Genomic DNA, 19797 nt, shown 5'->3' with positions numbered 1-19797 from the left:
GGAATGCTTTATTCTAGGGGATGTAATGATTGTCTTTTTGTGAAGATATCTGAACATAATTTGTAGTGAATATTTCAAAAACTTTAAATATCACATTTTATTTAGTAGAAGAAGCAAGTGCAAAAAATATGTTTATAAAATGTAGCTCTACATTCTGCAGAGAATGTAGATGATCCATTCTCTGGAGAACATAGACCCTTCCCTGACCTCTGACGTTCCCAAAAGGCTACCAACATTCCCAAATCCTCAAAACAACTAAGCAGAGAAACTGTCCTGTACTCCATTCAGCCTTCCTGCTCCCTGTTACAAGTCTTGCTCTCTCTCATTCTCTAGCAGCCTAAAGGGAATGCAAGCATTTTTTTAATTGTTACATCTTCTTCTGACTTTATTTTTACACAACCTCAGGGTTGTGCAAAGCCCAATGGTTGGGGTCCTCAGGCAGTCAATCATCCTGTGGCCCGCCGTGTTTTTGAGTCAAAAAATGTTTAAAGTTAACAGGAGACTTGAAAATATCACCTGATAATTATGTGTTATTGAAAGATTAATACCTGAAAACCAACTATAAAGCCTTAAAAATGCAAATATTTAAAAAAGAAATTAAATAAATAAGCAATGCTTAGCCTGGTGGGGGCACAAGTAAAATCTGGTGGCCCGCCAGGCTTATAAAACACTGGGGGAAACTCTGCACCCCGCCTGTCCTGAAAATAGCTGACTGAGTTTTCTTCACTCAGTTACAACTTCCACACATCAGGAGTGTTCATGCCAGTGATCAGGAAAAATATCAGACACGAGTTTCCAACTACGTGGACATATAAGAACGAATTTTAAGCTCAACAAGCTCAAATTTACAGTCGGATCAAAAACCAGTGCGTCGCGTTAATGCTCTTTAAAGTGAGGCCGTTGAGGTCGAGCATAATAATAAATAATGCTTTTTAATGTAGCTCTGGATGAATTACTTTTCCACAAAGCGCATCTGACACAACAAACTTGTTTTGCTGCTGCTTCAAAAAGAATTTCAAACCCACTCAGTTTGTTTTAGCAGCTAAATGGATCAAAACACGGGGAAAAAAAGGAAAAAAAAAAAATTGAGCTCCAAACAGAGTGAAATGCAGCAGCTTGTCTTTACAACTGCTCAGGGGGAGAAAGAAACCTTTACATTCTGCTAAAGACAGAAGAGATTTGAGCACAGAGAGAGAGAGAAAGAGTCTTAAGGGAGGTCTGCATATTTTAAATCTTTTCATTAAAACAGTGGTTCAGCTAATTTAACTGAGCTTAATAATGCAGACTTTCCCCCCTTTTGCTCTGTATACAAGTGTTAACCGCCTGCTGGAACAAAGGCGGCTCTGTTCGCAAACACAACACAGTCGAACTGTTAAGTACATTCCTATAAAGAGAGGAACAAAGAGCATTTGAGCGTGGCGGGAGCAGAAATGAATACAGCTACTGAGGGGGATAGCGCAGCTCAGCCCTTTGATGGCAGGAAATGTCTTTACCATCACGGATGTGTTTATGCTGCTTTGTAGCACACTTTCAGGACTGAGGCAAAAAAATAAAACAAACAGGCTTTGCTGGGGAATCTCAGTAGGAATCGTGCTTGGAAGAGATTAAGATTCGAAAGAGAAGAGAGAGCCAGTCGGAGGTGTGTCCTCGCAAAGAGCAGAGCGCGGTGGAGGAGAATTTAGAGGTTAGGGTGGTTCAGAGCGACAATGAAGGAATAATAAAGTGTGCAATCTCTTCTGTCTGGGAAGGAGAAAAAAAACACCTATCCGCAGACTAAATAAAGAGTGTGCACAAGTGTGGTGAAGCGCCCCCCTCCAGCACTGGCAGCTGTGGTTCACTCAGTCGATCCGCTGGCAGTGACAGACAGGCAAAAACAATTTAGACTCGCCCATCAAAGCGCATGCTACGCCAACCACAGCGGGCGGAAACGTGACGCACCGCATGGAAAATACATAATCCTCATCCTGTGTGTCTGGGGGTGGGAAAAAAAACAAGTGTACATTTTGCTTTTCACAAAACCTGGAAAACATACATTTGGCTGTGATTTTCTACTTTCTCTTGAAGTAACCAGGTATGATCTGACATTCCAGAATAACTTAAAACCGCAGAAGCTGTTTTGTGTGGAGTGCTAAAGAGCAATGGGGAGGTTTTTTTTTGTTGTTTTTTTACTTTTTATTTTTTAAAGTCGGAAACCACAAGCCACATTCGTAAAAGTTTTTCTTTTATTCTCAGTCTAGGACATGACAATCTCCGAAAAGAATTGACTTAGATTGTTGTTGTTTTGCTCTTTTTTTTTTTTTAGGTATGTACACAATTCTGAAGTAAAAAACAACAACAAAAAAACAACTGGATCTCTAAAATCAAGGGATTAGGCAACGTTATGTTTGCACACAGATAACTTAGGCAGGAATGCATTTTAAGTCAACTTAAACATGTTTTATTGAGGTTTTATGATCAAAATTATTGGCTGAAAAGAAACCTATATGGTAATTTAAAATTTGAAGTCGATTTTTCAATAAAGTTTCAGTAAAGCTTGCTTTCTTTTCTTTTAGTACAGAACTTAATTAATTTCACTCCACTTCATAATTAAGCGCTGTACATTGCGTTCTGTTGGTTGTGCACAGCCCCACTTTACTGCGATCCCTCTAAATAAATTCCAGGGAAACTAAAGAGTCTGTGTGTGATTTAGTCTCGGTATAAATCCAGCTGTTCTGCGAAGGCCAGAGGTTTGTTAGACAGCATTAGGAAATAAACAGCAACGTGAAAACCAAGAAACTCTGCAGAAAGGTCAGGAACAAAGATGTGTGGAGAAGATTGAAGCGGGTTATAAAACAATATCTCAAGCTCTAAACTTCTCAAAACCCATTATCTGTAAATAATAATAATAATAATAAAAAAAGCACCGCAACAAACCCAATACAGACACAGCTACCAGCGTTTTTAGATCATCTTTGTAAAAGCGTTTTGAAAACAACAAAAAAAAAAAAAAAGAAAGGAGAGAAGTCGACATCCAGCAGATGGTCGAATCGAGGCGAGCAGAAAGAGATTGGAAGTGGCTTTACAGTTTTTTTGCACAGTAGTGTGCATCCTGGCTGCCTTTGCTTTGAGAAACCGTATACGAGTGATCCTTGGACACACAGGGATCCGTCTTTTCGCGATCAAAGCGCGAGCACATGTGCGCCAGTTGTATTGCATTAGAACAACAAGCATCCAGAGATGGAGGATAGATGGGGTGAGCTGGGAGTCAAGCTGCAACACATGTACAAAATGTCAGCGGGTCTGTGTGAGACTGCAGAGGTGCTGCAGGGGAGCCGTGGCGGATCGCAGCCTGTGGGGATGTTGCTGTTGTTTTAAAGGCTGCGGGTTCAAGGTACAGAGCGTGGACATTCCTCAGACCTCACAGCAATCCTTGAAATTTCCTCTTCTCCCGGCTGCTCCTCTCTTTGACCGATGCCCTTCCTCCCTCTTTCCTTCCCTTTACCCTCCCTGCTGGCAAGAGTTAATTTGCACCATGTGTTCCTTAATGGAGAAAGAGAAGGGGGGGAAAAAAAATAGGACCCTGGTGGAAGCGTGTGAACTCGATACCACTGTAAATCTCCACTTCCACAGCGTTGCAGCCTCCGCCTCTCCTTCCCTCTCTCCTCTCCTGTTCTCTCTCATTCGTATTTTATTGGCATGTCACACATTGGACAAGCTGGAAATTACACCGAGCTGAGCTGAGAACCAGCGGCGAAGCACGCCAGATATCTACTTCAACTGAGAGAGAGAGAGAGAGAGAGAGAGAGAGAGAGGAAGAAAAGGGGTGGGGGGAGGAAAAGGTGTAGACACAGAAAAAGGAGGAGGAAAAAAATGAGGGGGACAGAAGAAAGCGGTAATGTGGAAGAAGACTGGGAGGAGGGTTAAAATTAGCCTTCCATTTCCAGAGCAGAGGGCAATCCAATTAAAGCTTCACCGGTCCACACAAATGTGTTTAGTGTCTGCTTACTCAGTGCTGGGTGACCAAGAAAGAGACAGGAGCAATGTTCAATGCAGCTACTGAGACACTGAAAACAAAAACGCTGAAAGAACAAAGTGAGGAGGGGAGAGGGGGAGAGGAAAAAAAAAAAAGAGGATTTGTCTACAATCCAAGCCCCAGTCCCAACTACAGCACCTTACAAATAGATTTCATTGGGATTCTGGGAGATAAAACAACAACAAGCTGCTCATAAATGTGAAGAGAAAGGAAAAATGATTCATGGTTTTAAAACAGTTTTACCAATGTGTGGCTTGCATTTGTATTTAACCTCCTTTACTCTGAAACCTTCAAATGTAACGCAGTGAAACAACTTGATGTTTATCCACAAAGGCTGATTCAGGGAAAAGCTCATCCTTTTACTCTATGGATTTTTATAGTTTTAAGATTTTAATTAATAAAAAAGCAAAGGTTTGAAAGCCATGCATTCTTTACACCCTACAAATGTTAATATTTTTCGAATAAAATGTTTTTGGTTGTAATTTTGTGTTTTTTTTATCAGTTATGTTATTGCTTTTAATTTTAATATTAATTACTACCACAAGCATCGAGGGATCTTTACTAAAGAGAAAACTTGACCGAAATAAAGCAAGTATGAACCACATCATGTTTTTGTTGCTGAAAAGAAACAAAAATCTAGAAGAAAAAAAAAATAATTACCAACCCGAAAAAATAGGAGATATATTCATGTTTTGGATCTACAGTGATTTTGCTTTTCTGCAGGAATCAGACTGCTTTGCTTGTGTCATTAAAATACTGTGAGTTTGGTTCAATGTTGAGCAAGTACAAATAAAAACTGAAATAATTTCTGCGATTTTAATAAAATACATAAAATCTTTTATCCATCCACAGTTCACGTTCCTGCAGGAAAACCGGCACAGCTGATTTAACAAGACATCAATTTTACAAGATCAGCGCGTCTGTGTGATCTTTTCACTGCTTAGAGTAACACAAATAACGATTTCTCAGTGCTGCGTCTCCCACTTCTAGACTGAATCTTTGCACAAAATAAATAAAACCAAACCGCATTTCACAAAACGGAGCTGGGACGCATGATCAACGTCTGAGAGGTGGTGGGCATAATTTACAACCTCAGAGGCGTCTTTGTTGTGGAGAGTCAGGGAAAGAAAGAAAAGCGAGTTTTGTTTTGTGTTTCTGGTGATTTCAGACAATCCAGGATGTGGTTTAGTTCTGCTGAACATTTCCCTGGTCGTTTAAAGTAATGAACAAAAAAAAATAAAATAAACAAGATGGAGGAGTTGCCCTCACAAGATAAGAGAAATTTTATATTCAGACACTCCTAGATGACTGAGCGGTTGATGGCTCATTGTATAAAGCCTGTAAGATGAAATGCAACGATGCATCACATTGCATTAAGAGTGCTTGGTGAATTTACTTTAGGAGTGAAACTTTGATGAATATTCACCCCCCCCAGGAAAAAGTCTTATTTATTTATTTATTTATTTATTTTTAGTTTTGCTAGGCGTCTTCTGCATAACACGAATGAATCTTTGTGAAGCTTACAACCACTAATCGAATGAAAGTCCAAAAGAAGAAGCCTTTTGTGATGAATAATTTAGTAACCAACAAGGAGATGGCCATTGATTGAGCTTTTAAATAGCCTCTGACCACTGGCCCCTCCAGCAAGGCGAACCCCCCACCCACTCATTGTCTGCAGGCTGCACCCACTCCATATCTGGGAAAGTAATCATCACACCAACACCTAAAACTCTGCTCCGATTTCTCCTCTAGAAGTCAATCCGAGAGAGAGAGAGAGAGATGACTGAGCAGCTGGTTTCCATAGCAGCATTTAGGTAAAGCACAGGACAGACAGGAGAGAAGAGAAAAAAAAAAAGGAGAGGGGAGAAAGAAGAGATGTTTGGGCCCAAGAAGATAAAAAGAGGCGGTAGGCAGCCGCAGTGAGTACTGAGTGTAGTGCTCAAGCCCACCAAGAGGGCTGGATGCAGCTCTATCCGGGTCTGAACTGGGCTAGCTTAACTTTGGCTGCTGTGTTAATTTATCGCCATGCACATGTGGACAATCAATCTCACCTGCCTCCCTAAAGACACCAAGTTCTGGCGCTGTCTGACAGATGCATGCCTGTCTCAGTTTAAACTGAGCGACGATCCAAGCGTGCAAACTGACACCAGAGTAGGACTAATACTTTGCGGCGTTGCAGGCCCGCGACCGCCTAAGAGCGTGTGTGCACAGAAACAGCAGCTGCTGCAGCCTGTGACCCCGCCACCTTGGCTAAATGACCTAATGTTATTACAAAGAATGGATTAAAGGCTTCACCTCGGTGAAAATTCAAGTGTGTAGAGACAGAGGAGGGGAGGATGGAAAAAAAGGCAGGATTAGCAGAGTGTCATGCCTCATAGACGAGTAATAATCGAATGTAACATCGTAAGCGACGTTACCTTAAAATAATTTTAAAAAAGCCTCATCAGTAGACTCAAGTTAGTTATTTGTCAAATGGAGTGCCTCAAGAAAGCAGTCATACTCTTTGTGCTTTTTCACATGGTCACGCCTCAAATATTGGTTTATTTTAATGTGCCAGAGAGAATCCACCATGTTCCTTTGTCTTCATGGTAATGTTTTTGGTTCTGTAGTTTTTGCCAACACACGTCAGCTGGGTTTATACTGAGAATAAATCAGATGATTACTTACAGGTGACTTCTAAAGTCAACTGCTTGAACTTAATATGACTTCGGGGGTATTGGAGTGAAGCTGACAGTTATACACTACTTAACGTTTTTTATTTTAAAATGACATGAATAATAGGGTGTTTTAGGAAAGGAAAGTAGGAAAGTAGACGATAGTCTAGTAGACTCAGTTCAGTTGGGGACCAAAATTGGAACAATTGTTACACTTTCACCTGGAGTTGTTCGCTTTCACACTGCAACGTGTCAAACCGACCAAACAAACTGTTTTACCTCCGTCCCTGTGGGAGGCGCCGCACCAAGATCGAAACAAAATGAAAACCTCTGAAGAAGAAACTGAAAGCAACTTCCTTCTTCAACAAATGCAAACAAAAATGGAGTGGGGTTAGATTTTAGTGACTGCAGGACTCATCTTTGGAAAGCCTCGCATTTTAGTCCACTTCTTGGTTTTGTAGCTTCGTTTTGTCCGCTTGTATTCACATATCCATTTGAACTGAGCCAGAGTTCACTTCAACCGAACCGAGTTTAAACAGACTAAACAGGTATGGTGTGAATGCACCCTGAAATAATCATTAATAATTCCTGAAGGCTTTGTACACCTTAAATCTGTTTTTCAAGCTGTAAATAGATTTGCATCCACTTGGCAGCTAGGAGACAAAAACATGGCATCAGTTTTCTGTCCTCAACTCAATTTGAATATAGGCGACAGTGAAAGGATGTTCAGGTTTTAGCAGCTGCTGTGCTTTGGTTCCTGTTGCTTTAAGGCTGCTACTCAGAGGTAAACATGACAGGAAGAATGCTTCAATCAAGCAGTTTGCAGCCAGCTTGCCTGGCCGGCCCCCGTCTACAGACAGCTAGATGCCCTTGTCAAAGCCGCTTCCTCACACAGAGCACAAAGACAAGCAGACACTTAAGACAGCAACACACACACACAACACACACTGTAAATGCCCACATGTTAATGCTTGCGAAATGTACTAGCTTGCTCACAGCAGCTGAGTGGACTGTGGAATGGAGCGAACACACACACGCACACACGCACACACACACACACACACACACACACACACACACACACACACACACACACAGAAAATAGCCTCTAATGACTGTAGCGCCCCTCTCTCAGGAGATGGCAGCGGCTGCTGCTCTACTTGATAAATATTAACAAGAAGTGCGACTGATGGTGGTGCTCACTGATCCATAATTGCATTTCAAATGTTCAGCGGGGGCTTGGGTGGAGGGTGGTCACGAGGGGGAGAAATGGGAAGATAAAGAGGGGGAAACTCCAGCTCCTAGGCAGTGACAAGAGAGAAGCCAACAACTGTCTAGTCATCCAGCGCCCATCATCGCAGCGCCTCGGCACCAACCAGAGACTTTTTCTAGTCTGTACAGAAGCTGAGCGTTACAGTCCAGGATTGTCACATTCACTGACTTCCCGCAGCATGCATCATCACAGACCACTGACACCGCTGCTGTGAATAACGGGAGAAATCAAAGCACAGAAAGATGGAAGGAAAGTAGTTTTTTTTCTTCTCTTTTCTTTTTGACAGCAAATGTACATCAAGTGGAATGTTTTCATTGATCTGAATGTGTGATGGATAGAAGTTAATTAGCCTGTGGATTTCATTGTTAAGCTAATTCAGAGCACTTTGGATTCCATTAGGCCTGGAAGTCAAGGTCTGCAGAAAAACTAATAGCTGCTCATGTTAAAAAATGCATATTTATGCACATATATTTGCATCTCTATCAAACATTTTTAATTATGGGGTTTGAATAGGTGGCTTTTTTCCAAGCCGGTATGATGAGCTTTCAGCTCATAACAATCAGTGGTGAAAAGTGGGATAAACATCCAGTTGATGCACAAAACAAAACAACACAAGTTGTCCCATGTCAACATACATGTATGAACATTTACAATCACTGCAGACAGTGAATCTATGTCCTGATGAGGCATTGGCTAGTAGGACATTCTCACCGATTGATAAATGTGAGTAAAAATATGATATGTGTTTATTGGGCAGAATTAATTCTTATAGAGTTGTATGACAAGCAGGAATTAGCTGGTAAACTACTGGGGATATCTGCCCTGGAAGTCAGCTGCTAACACACACACACTGCCTGCAGCTTATCAAGCATGGACGTACAAAACAACCTTATAAGAGTGATGAGTGGACTGACGCCATGTCTGTCGGTCCTTTTTACAAAGGGAAATATCTACAAAAGGCAAAATTTGTCTTTCTTCTAAGCAAGTCAAAACTGCAAAAAGCCTTCTTTCAGCCCACTGACAGGAAGTGTGAAGCAACAGATGAAAAATGTTTAAAAGCACCGCTCTCTCAACTCTCTCAATAGAAGCATTACTCAAAGACTTGATAAGTTTATTTGCAAAACAGTCAGCTAGCAGGTCAGGTCAAGAAAAAACAATCATTTTATCTTGAAACACATATATTATGGTACATCTACAGGGGAAAAAAAGCTTCACATAAATTACAAAAGTTCTGAGTTTTACATTTAAGGAAACCCTCAGAATAGCAGATTTAGGGGGATGTTTTAGTAAGAGTAAATATTATCATAGAAAGGACAACTTTTCCCCCCAAGTGGCTCCAGTTACCAGCAATTAACTGGTAACAGAGGGTTGGTTTTATAATTATTATTCATCTTATTTGGCCATAAAAAATAGTCTTGGGCAAATGCAAGTGGTAAGGAAGCAACGAAGTGATACACAACCTGGGTTAATTCAAAACTACTATTTCTATTTAAAAAAAAAAACCCTGCAGAACATTTAGCATCTTAAGCGCTTTACTCCTTTGACAAAAAGGTAAAAAGGAAAAAAATAAAATAAAATCGCTAGTGGCCAGAAAAAGCATGCTTGTTGGATTGCTAGTAAATAAAGTAACAAATCAAAACATCAGAAACAAAAGCTGGCGCATGTTAACATCAATTAAAAACACAGATTAAACATGTAGAGGACAGCCAAATCCACTTCCACAAAATCTTGTCTGTAAGATAAACGGCCAAACTATCAGCGTGAATAGTGATTTACAAGCACCATTTTTGTTTTGACATGTCTGATAAATTAGACTGACAGCAATAAATTAGCTAAAACCATAGACGAGTTAGTTTCCAGCGAGCGCAGTGCTAAAAAAAAAAGAAAAAGAAAAAAAGCAGTGCATTTCACACATTCGCTTAAACATATTTGATGGAGGAGAGAAAGCCCAAGCATATTTCTGATAATTATAGACATACCGCCTGATTAAACGGGAAAAGAATGTGTAAATACAACGTGCACAAATGTTCCTCATTGGTAATATGACTGGGAAAGTCCTCCGTCTCCTTAAGCTGCTCAGACCTACAACATGCGAGATGGACTTGTGGCAAGATAATTGCATTGTGCGTGGCTCTAATTAAATGTCCAGAAGCAGGAAGATCCTTGGGTGGAGATTTGTGTGTGCGAGACTAACAGTGGGAGAGTGAACGTGTGTGTGTGTGTGTGTGTGTGTCTGAGATGGTGTACTAGTCTCCTCAATCCCCTCGTTCCCAGAGGGAGAAATGCTGCAATCACTCCATTAGTGAAAGAGGAAGGGGGAACAGAGAAGCTGGGAGGAAACAGAGAGAGAAGGATGTGGGGAAGAAAAGAGGGGAGGGAGGACAGGACACAGCTGACTTGGCCAATAACAGCAAATGAGGTTAGAAACAAGCAGAGAGAGAGGTAGGAGGGTCAATGAGCGTCGAGGGCATGGACACAATGACTCCAACGTGGGATGAGAGGAGGAGGAGGTGGTGGTGGTGGGGCTGAGTGACAACAGATGAGGAGGAGGGGAGAGGGGATGAGTTGTAGAGACAGATGGATGAAAGAGACAGAGATGGAGACACAGGAAATGGTTAAGGTAAGAGAAGGAAGATTGATCTGTGACGTCAGGGTTGGAGGAAAGATGTGCTGATGGTGTTGCTGCCTCAATGTCTAAAGACTCGGCGCTCACAACAAGCAGTTCACACGTTGCTGTGTGTGTGCGTGTGTGTGTGTGACCGTGTCGCACTGAACCAGACAGTCGAGCGACAATCTGAAGAATCACAACCGGTATGGAGATCTATCAGACAGTCATGACACAAACGTTCACCTCAATAATGTTCCTCCATTAAGCAGAGAAGGTAAACTAATTACAAAATCACAACAGTAATCAAAACCAGGCATCGAGGACTGAAGGGCCCCAATTAACCTCACGCACGAGAGAGAGAGAGAGAGAGAGAGAATGAAATCATCACAAGGAGTCTGTGTGTGTCTAAGGAAGCAAAAACATTACAAATCAAGTGGGTATTATAAAAATGGCCTACTTCACAGTTTCCATATACAAATCATTCGTCTATTAAGAAAGTCCTGATTCAGACCTTGCTGTTGTTGTACCGTCTGTGATTTAGTCAGTCAATCCCCCTCAGTGACTTTTTAAGGCACAATAGTCTGGCAGATTTAAAAACAACAGCTTGTTTTTATATCCACAGTTAGCAAAATCACATTTTAAACCATGCACCCAATTTTGTGGATCTAGTATAGGGTTTTCCTTTCAATCGCTATGTTTTTCAGTCTTTACAATGTTTCAAAGAGAAAGGAAGACTGTGTTGGCTGCTGCATCTATCCATACGCGTGTCTGTGTGATTCCCAGCCAACTTTCAGAACAGAGAGCTGCTGAAACACCAGTCATCAAATGTTATGATGTTCAAAGCAAAACACTGCATTTATAAATCAGGAGTTGCTTTTTAGTAAGTTTAGTCAGCTCATGAATAGTTAACACTGTATGTTATAACCTGAATTATCAATGAGCCATATGAAAGCAAAGAGCAAACATGCTAACATTAGCCTAGGATGTCTACAGGAATCGGTTACTAAAACAATACTAAAGATACTCTCTAAAAATGCTTTTAACTGCCTATTTTTATAGTTCAAATACCAAATATGCCTTAATATGTACTGATACTCATAGAAGAAAGCAACATCCAGTCTTTTTTATTTCTGTTCTCAGGGTGCAGCCAAACATCACCAAGGACAATAAATGCGTTTTTTAAAAAATATTTTAAATGTGCTCTACAAAAAGACTGATACATGGTTTTTCCAAAAATAATTAGGAATTATGTTTCACAAAAAAAATGCACAACTAGGAAGTGTATACACACACACACACACACACACACACACACACGACACTGATTTGTTCATTTTAATGAAATTTAGTCAATTTGGCAAATGCCCGGTAACTTGGATTGGTATCACAGATAAAAACCAAACAAAAAGAAAACAATCCAAACAACTGATACTTGGTATGTTTATAAAAATAAATGTTTGGCTCCTGTCATTAAAACTTAAATATAGGCCGAGCTATAGTAGAAGGTTAAACATTTTGTTGAAATGACTATAATGGCTTCCCAGTGGTCATCTTTGTAGCCGGCCAGACATGTTAGGAGGAAGGCAGGAGGCTGAAATCTATACAAGTCGATCAATAAGTCACAGAGGTTGCAGTGGTCACCGCAGCTGCCACTGTTGAGTAAACAAGAGGAGGAAAATGATTGTCCTCCAAGTCAAGAATGACCCCAATCATGATCTAAGAATTGATTCTGTTCCTCCCCTCTTATTTCTTTCTGTATTTTTTTTTATATATATATTTGCATGCGTTATTGCCGACAGTCCAAGTTTCTGTACAGAAGATCAAATCTGGGTATGAAGACAAGACTGCAGATTTCTCACACAACATGCGAAGAGGAAAAGAGTCAGCCCATCCCCACACAACACAGTGATGGTTTATACACAGCACTAATTGGATTCACAGGTCATTAGATGGAGAACACAAGTGACACTCTCTCAGCTTAAAGACTGGATCAGACAGGCGAGAAAATGGAGATGACTGCGAGAGGGGTAATATCGATGGGGTTGTTTGGTACAGGACCAATAAAATGTTCTTTCCCTGTGCTGTGCCTCTGAAGCCCGGTTACACCAATGAATGGCAGGGGTGTTAATCAATAATTTGTGAGGCAAGAAATAAACGGTGGGGGGGGGAAGGACAAAGGCGAAGAAAAAGAAAAAGAAGAAGGGGGAGACGAGGGAAAAGAGAAGAATGGTTTCTGCTGTTGCTCCTTTTTGAATGTGTCATTACAAGGACGAACTCGTGCGATGACACTGCTGCACTAAACAGTACAGTGGTCAAACATTTCCTTTATTCCAACAAGGCCCATATAAAACAAGCTGGGAGTTTTTCACTGCACTAGCAGCAGCAGCAGCAGCAGCAGCAGCAGCAGCAGCAGCAGGCCCTTTTTTGTGATTTGTCGCCGTGTGACAAAGTGAACTCACTTAAAAACACTGTAGTTGTTTAAAAAGCCAGCAGGGCTTGTTGTTTTAACATAGGAGGACAAGAGTGTAGTCTGCTCATACACATTCAAGCATGCAGATGGCTGGTCATTAATTACAGATGGACTGGGGGAGGGAGTCACAGAGAGACAGAAACAGAGAGTTGAAGGGAGAGGTCAGCTAAAGCAGCCAGTTTTCTGTCAGTCTCTCTCTCCCTGGACAATTACCTCTAACTGCCCCCGTACCTCCCCGGACCCTGTTAATCAAGGGGCAGGTTTGTAGCCTTTTCATGGTAAATTCTGCGTGCAAGAGAAAGGGGAACTTGCGGTACTCAGCACTTTCCAGGTACAATCCGATTAAAGTCACACTGCTGTGGGGAGCCGGCTGCAAGTCCTACGGCTCACCTTAAAACCTCCTGTCCACACAACAACCGACCTTCATTCATTTAAAACACGCTCTATCCAGAAAGATCCTCTGCACTTTTTAACATTTTGGTCAAGATGCAACCAAAGATATTTCTGTATTTTATTGGTACTTCATGAGATGGGCATGCTTTGGCTGCTACGTTTTTAGCTCAATTTATTCTCCCCATCGCACAGTTACTACAGAACTAATGCTATTCCCACAGCATGGTGCTGCTAACGCCAACACGCTTTATGTTGAGGATGCTTCCTGTGGCGCTCAGACACGACACCACATTTCAAGTGGGATGAAAATGCAAACAGCACTGATATTTCTGGCCTTAAACATACAGTTTCAATAGCCACGAAACGTGACCACAGCGAAACCACAAAAGACAAATTTTAAAAACCTAACAAAACTGCGTGTGTGGTTTCAGGTTCAGTCAAACATACATTTCGTGCAATTTCCATCCGTCAAGAAGAAACAAGCAGTTGACATCAAGAAATCCTTTATTACAGATGGCGATGAAACACAGAGGGACAGGAAAGCTAACCGAGATCACACTGTGCGCTACTTGAAAGAGTTTCTGCATGATCGGCATGTGGCCCTGAAATATTCATGATTCATGTGTGTCAGTGAAGCAAAGTATGTGAATCTCTCCAAAAATAATGCACCGTCTTTCATCTGCAACAACAAAGACCAATCTGTTGTGGTGAACTAGCATGCAGCGTTCCTTTCAGAAGACGGAGAATTTAGTGCAAGACAACAAACTACAAGTGTGTGTTTGTGTGTGTGTGTGTGTGTGTGTGTGTGTGTGTGTGTGTACACAAGTGTCCTATTGCTTAGAAAACAAGCCCCTCTTTGCTAAACTGACTGATCTTGATGAATCAGCCATTCTTGCAGCAAATTAAAAACTAATTTCTTTCTTTATGCAGGGAAAGAGGTAATTTGGTCACATTAGGTTGTAGAAAAATCAATTTAAAACCGGTGAGGGTTTCTCCTCCATTAAATCAATTAAGTGCATCTACAAACATCTATATTTTCATTACGAGCATTATTACACACTGCATGCAGTGGACTGCGAATGTGGTAAATATTCAAAGCAGACTCCCAGAGGGCCTTCCTGCTTGTCCGGGCAACAAAACTCGACACGAAAAGTCTTTTTTTTTTTTTTTTTTTTTTTAAATCAGCGCGGATGTAAGCCACGTGCACAAGCAACGCAAAGCAATTTTCCAGCATTAAACACCCAGCTTGATTGGTTTGTGCTGCATCTCAGGTTGGCAGGAGGAGGAGGAGAAGAAGAAGAAGAAGAAAAAGAAAAAAAAGAGAATAGACATAAAAATCTACTCACCAGCTTGAAATCCTGAATGCTACAAATAAAGTATGGAGTATTGGGTCGCCGACTCTCGATGTACACACAATCTGCAAGTGAGAAATGGGAAGAAAAAGGGGTTTTAGAGATGATTTTCATACTTATCAGAGCTTTCATGATGTTAAGCAGTCAGACTTGGCAATACATTATTTCTTGTGCCGTTACCTCTGCTGAAAAGACATTTTTCTCCTCGAGTCAAATTCAATTGGAATGCGAGTAATAGGATTAAAGACTTTTGGAGCGCTACAAGGTTGCCTTTCCAAAGCAAACATTACGCTCAAGGGGAATTATGTTATTGTTCCACTCCGTTTATACACCAGTGAGCAACACTGACTTTAACCTCATCCCACCCAACCCCCACCGAGTCATCGCCACATGGCCGTAACCATGGAGGCAACCTTGGAGGGGACCAAACCTGCAACTCGTTTGCTGACATTTGACGATTTTCCTCGCATTTTAAATCAACTTTTGACTACATTTTCTGGGATCAGTTTCAAAGTGCCATCCACATTTACTGGCAATCCTAGCAAAGATGTGCCAAATGTCTTAAAATCATCTTTTACTTCATGATGTGGTTATGTTAATAGTTATACAAATGCAGCTTTTAGTTTAACTCGATGTGTTCATCCTATTATGCTTATGCTTAACAAAAATCACCAGTGACAATTATTGGAGATCCTGTGTTCAATATTTGCAGCAGCCGTGACAGGACAGCATCTAGTTTTCTTCTGCAACCATTTGACAATGTTGGAACAGACAAACACAAGGATCTTTGACAGTTTCTCAGAGCCCAAACTTTCTCTTTTGCATCATTGTCTTGCTAAAAGGCCCACTGATGACATCTGACGTTTTCTAGCAGAGGCCACCAGACTTATATTTGATGTCTCCTGCTATTTTAAAAAGTTTATAACCCCAACAAGTTCTCCACGCCTTCAAAGACCCCAACTCGCATCACCAAAGAATATGACGTACTTTTCCTTATGTGCAGCCTTTGTTTCACCCCAGATCCACACGGAGTGTTTCTGCCTCCAGACTTTAGTTTAATCCCATCATATTTAAAAAGTCCATCTTGCTACAGATTCCGACAAGAAAATATTGATATTAAAGGAATTTTAATTGCATCAGTTTTGTTAAAAACTTATTTGACAACTTGTGATTTTTTTTTTCTCCGCTCAAAAGATTTGAGTTCAATGCGGTTTTCAATGTCAGATCATGTTCCTGCAATAAAATCTGAATTTCTTTTTGTCAATTTTTTTCAACACTGTTTTGTCTTTCAGATTCTCTTGCTCTCTTGATTCTCTCCCATGATCACATAAAATGTGACGTCCCAGAGACGTCCCACTCAAATGATCCTATAGCATAGCACGTTTAAATTAAGAGGATATGTAATCCCCAAACACACTACATGTCTAACTAGCTTCGGATTAGATTGAGAAGAAAAAAAAAAAAAAAAAAGAAGAAGCAATCCGCCCTCTGTCTCTTATCCATTTTTAAAACGGTGGTTAGTGATGTCAGTCCTGTAGAGAGGAGCCGGCTGTGTTGTTGAATGAAATGTGACTGATGGTATGACCAGGTCGTGAACTTCTCATCTCCTTAACAAAAACATTCGCGCTGCCGAGGACGGAAACACACGGCCGCTTCTGCTGAGAAGAAAACAAGAGGAAGAGGAAACAACTAACGGCCCTCTCCAGACACAACCGCGTGTTATTAAACTACAAAAGGAAGATTTCGAACCGCTAATGTCACACGTATTACAGCGTGTGAAACCGAACCGTGAAGAAAAGACAAATCTCCCTGCTCCGACTGATACAAAAATATAAAACACGGCTCTATATTGCTTTTTATTGATTTAAAAAAAAAAAAAACAACCAAACAAGCTCCCGGTTTTTGCTGCGACGGCTCACGTCTCTGTGAGCTCTCTGCCTCAAAGAAAGCCAACGGAGGCAAGATTTACACTGACAAACACAAACTGCTGGCGCTCATCTCACCAGAAAACACACGCTGAGCGGGTCTGATGCTGAAGAATTAACAAAAGATCTGCAGCTACCTTTTTCTCCCTCCCCCCCCACCTCCACTTCTCTCAGTGACTGACGCTGCCATCATCTGTTATTTATTTGTTTGTGTCAACACAGCTATCGATCCGGCTGTGGTTTATCTTACCGCTGGCAGAGGAGAAGGAGGCAGGGGGAGATATTAAATGGCCCTGACACCCAAGATACCGTTTTGTAGAGGTGCTGGTGTGTACAAGAGCATCCCTGACATCATTTGCTTTGTTTTTTTGTTTTTTTTCCTAAGTGTGTCTGCATGTGTGCGAGACCCCAGGGTGGGCTTGTTATCTGCTGTGAGCTGAATGAGCTGTTCTAACGGATGGGGGGATGAGAAGGAGGAGGGGGGGGGAGCGGTTATCGCCCACACTCGGTCTGAGTAACGCATTATATCTCTTTCTTACTACTAGCCTCTTCCTGTCCCCCTTTTACAGCATCCCTGGAAGTCATTTACAAGATAACATGAATGAAAACGTCCATCAGTCCTATTGTGTGATCTGTGAGCAACACAGGCAGCGAGAGAGACGGAGAGAAGTTGGCGAGGGAGCGGAGGGGGTTGGGAGGGGGTCGGAGAACAAAAGAGACTAATCTGAAGGAGATGACATGTTTCGGAGGAGTCAAATCAGGGGAATTAGGGTTTAGTGTCCCCTCACCTTGGCGGCAAATTCATTTAGAGGAGCCAAATCTCCGTGTCTGCGCCCACATCAACAGGCACAAAGGAGAGAGAGAGCGAGAATGAAAACGATAGTGGGGGTGGCGGCAGCGGGGGGAGGAGGAGGGCGGGGGACAGGGATCTACTTTAATCACTTACAGACAGCGTGGCAGTCCATTCTTCAAACGTCAAAAGCACATTTTGAATTAATTTCGGACAGTGAAAAGTACACTGCCCTTCGGGGCATTTCTCTGAAAGCGACTACAAGGCAAAACTCTATGAATTTCAAAAGTTAAAGCAAAGTTGGCACCTTAAAATTTGCCTTCAGAATGAAAAAAGGGGGAAGGAATTGGCGCCAGGGGAGACACTGTGAGGAGGAAACGTGGTGGAAACGGGCCTCCTGGTTCCTCAACGGTCGTCGGAGATTGTTAAACATTCCTGCCATTTTGTGCTTTTGGAAGTGGGTCTCCTCGCTCAAGTGGAGAGGTGAAGAGGGGAGGGAGGAGAGAGGTTTAGCTGTGGAGTGGGTGTACGTGTGGGGGATGGGTTTTTTTTTTTTTTTAAAGACTGAAGTGCATGCTGGGTGCGTAGATGTAGCCTTCACCATAGGAGGAGGGAGACCACAGCAGGACCTTAGCAAGAGGAGTGCTCCCATTCCTTCAGCAGCAATAAGTTCAGCTTCCACCGCACCAAACCAGACACGGAGCAAAGGCTCCATGCTCACACTGACATGGCGCCGGAGCGTTTTAATGCTCAATTTACAGACTTTTACAGAATCAAATCTTTTCATCTTCATCACCATGGAGTTCTACAGCAGGGTACATAATAAAAACAAAGAAAAAGGTAAAATGAAGTAAAAAAGGAAGGAAAAAAGTTAAAGGGGAGAAGGAAGGAAAGTAGGAAAAGAAAGTTAGGAAGGAACAAATAAAGGAAGAAAAAATGTAAAAAGGAGGGAAGAGGGAGGCAAATAAGGAAAAAGGTAGGAGGAAGGAAATAAAGGAAAAATGGACTTAAATTAGCAAAATGAGGAAATGGGAAAGGAAGAGGAAAGAGATGGAAGATATCACACAAGGAAGGAAGAGAGCAGGAGTCAAGTAAAAAAGAAATAGGAGTAGGGCACAAGGAAGAAAGGAAACAAGTAAGAAAAGAAAGACAAGGTGACAATGTTGGAGACGAGGAATAAAGGAAGGATGCAAAATAAAACAAGAAAGTAAAATGAAGGAAGGGAAAAGAATAGGAACCATTGAAGAGGGAGAGAACTGAGACAGAAAAAGTGAGGGAGGACAAGGAAGGAACGCAATGGAAGAAAGAAGGAAGGACAGGAGGAATGGAGGCAGGAGACAAGGTGGAAAGGAAAGAACAAAGGAACAGAGGTCACACTGTCACCGCTGACTCCAAAGAGCAACGCCATATTGAATATTATGACCTACACACACACACACGCACACACACACACACTCACACTCACACTCTGACTCTTTGTTCGGGCTGCTGTTCTCTTACGGCTGCCAAGCATGTCTAATCTAAAACACACCTCAGCGAAAAGAGTCGTGCATTACTTCGAAACAAATACGATGCCGTTTAATTTGCTGCTGCATTCCAGCAGCAGGGCGGGGAGGGGCGAGTTCCTGATAACATCAGTCAGGCTTTTACTTCGCTGAGCCAAAAACAATGAGCGAGTCGCACCGTGAAGACAGACGTATACAAACAGTGTTTTGTAAACACGGCAGCGGAGGGCGGCGAGGGGGGAGATGAATATTTTAGGATGAGAGACAGGCTTATTAAAATCAAAGGGAGTGTTTGTTTAAGTCAGACTAGCAGGTGGTGAGAGTTGGGCATGAGGCAGGATGCACCTGCATTGTTAAAAGTGGAGCTGGGCTCAAAAAATAAATAAAAAATAAAAAAAAACACAAAGCACACATGCATCAACATGCAGGCATGCAACAAAACTCCTCTGGTACAATGGTCCAACTGATCTGCACATTTACAATAATGTAAATGCAGACGGTGTAGGGGTACGGAGGTAAAACTAGTAACTGTCTTTGTCAACAAGGTCAGATTGTAATTTGTAGATTTAATTTGAAAAGTATGTTCTCATTTTGTTGTAATTTCTGATGGTTTATCAGTGATTTTTACGATCTTAAGTCATTTTTACCCTGATATGTTCTATTAAATGTGTCTACACTAGCAAAACCTACAGCAACATTTCTAAATCTGTATATAAAAAACAGGATAGAAGGTTACAAAAGATAAGAAAATGTCTCTCTTACAACATAAAAAAAAATAACCGGAGTCATTCCGTAGTGAAAATTATTGGCAGAAA

The 19797-nt window shown here is 41.6% G+C and overlaps 1 protein-coding gene across 4 annotated transcripts in view; it reads right to left on the bottom strand.

The window, feature by feature from the left end:
* The window catches only part of rerea (arginine-glutamic acid dipeptide (RE) repeats a), a 180676-nt gene that overhangs the window by 72348 nt on the left and 88531 nt on the right, over positions 1-19797 (bottom strand). For all 4 annotated transcript variants that reach the window (XM_007570934.2, XM_007570936.2, XM_016681116.1 and 1 more), the window contains exon 3: positions 14757-14827. In XM_007570934.2, coding sequence (XP_007570996.1) covers positions 14757-14827 — 71 coding nt within the window. The remainder of the gene's footprint in view (positions 1-14756; positions 14828-19797) is intronic.

Source organism: Poecilia formosa, unplaced genomic scaffold (genome assembly GCF_000485575.1).
Source record: "Poecilia formosa unplaced genomic scaffold, Poecilia_formosa-5.1.2 Scaffold270, whole genome shotgun sequence".
In the NCBI taxonomy this organism is placed as follows: domain Eukaryota; kingdom Metazoa; phylum Chordata; class Actinopteri; order Cyprinodontiformes; family Poeciliidae; genus Poecilia; species Poecilia formosa.
Note: the sequence above shows the minus strand (reverse complement) of the source record. Positions and strands in the feature narration are given on the sequence as shown.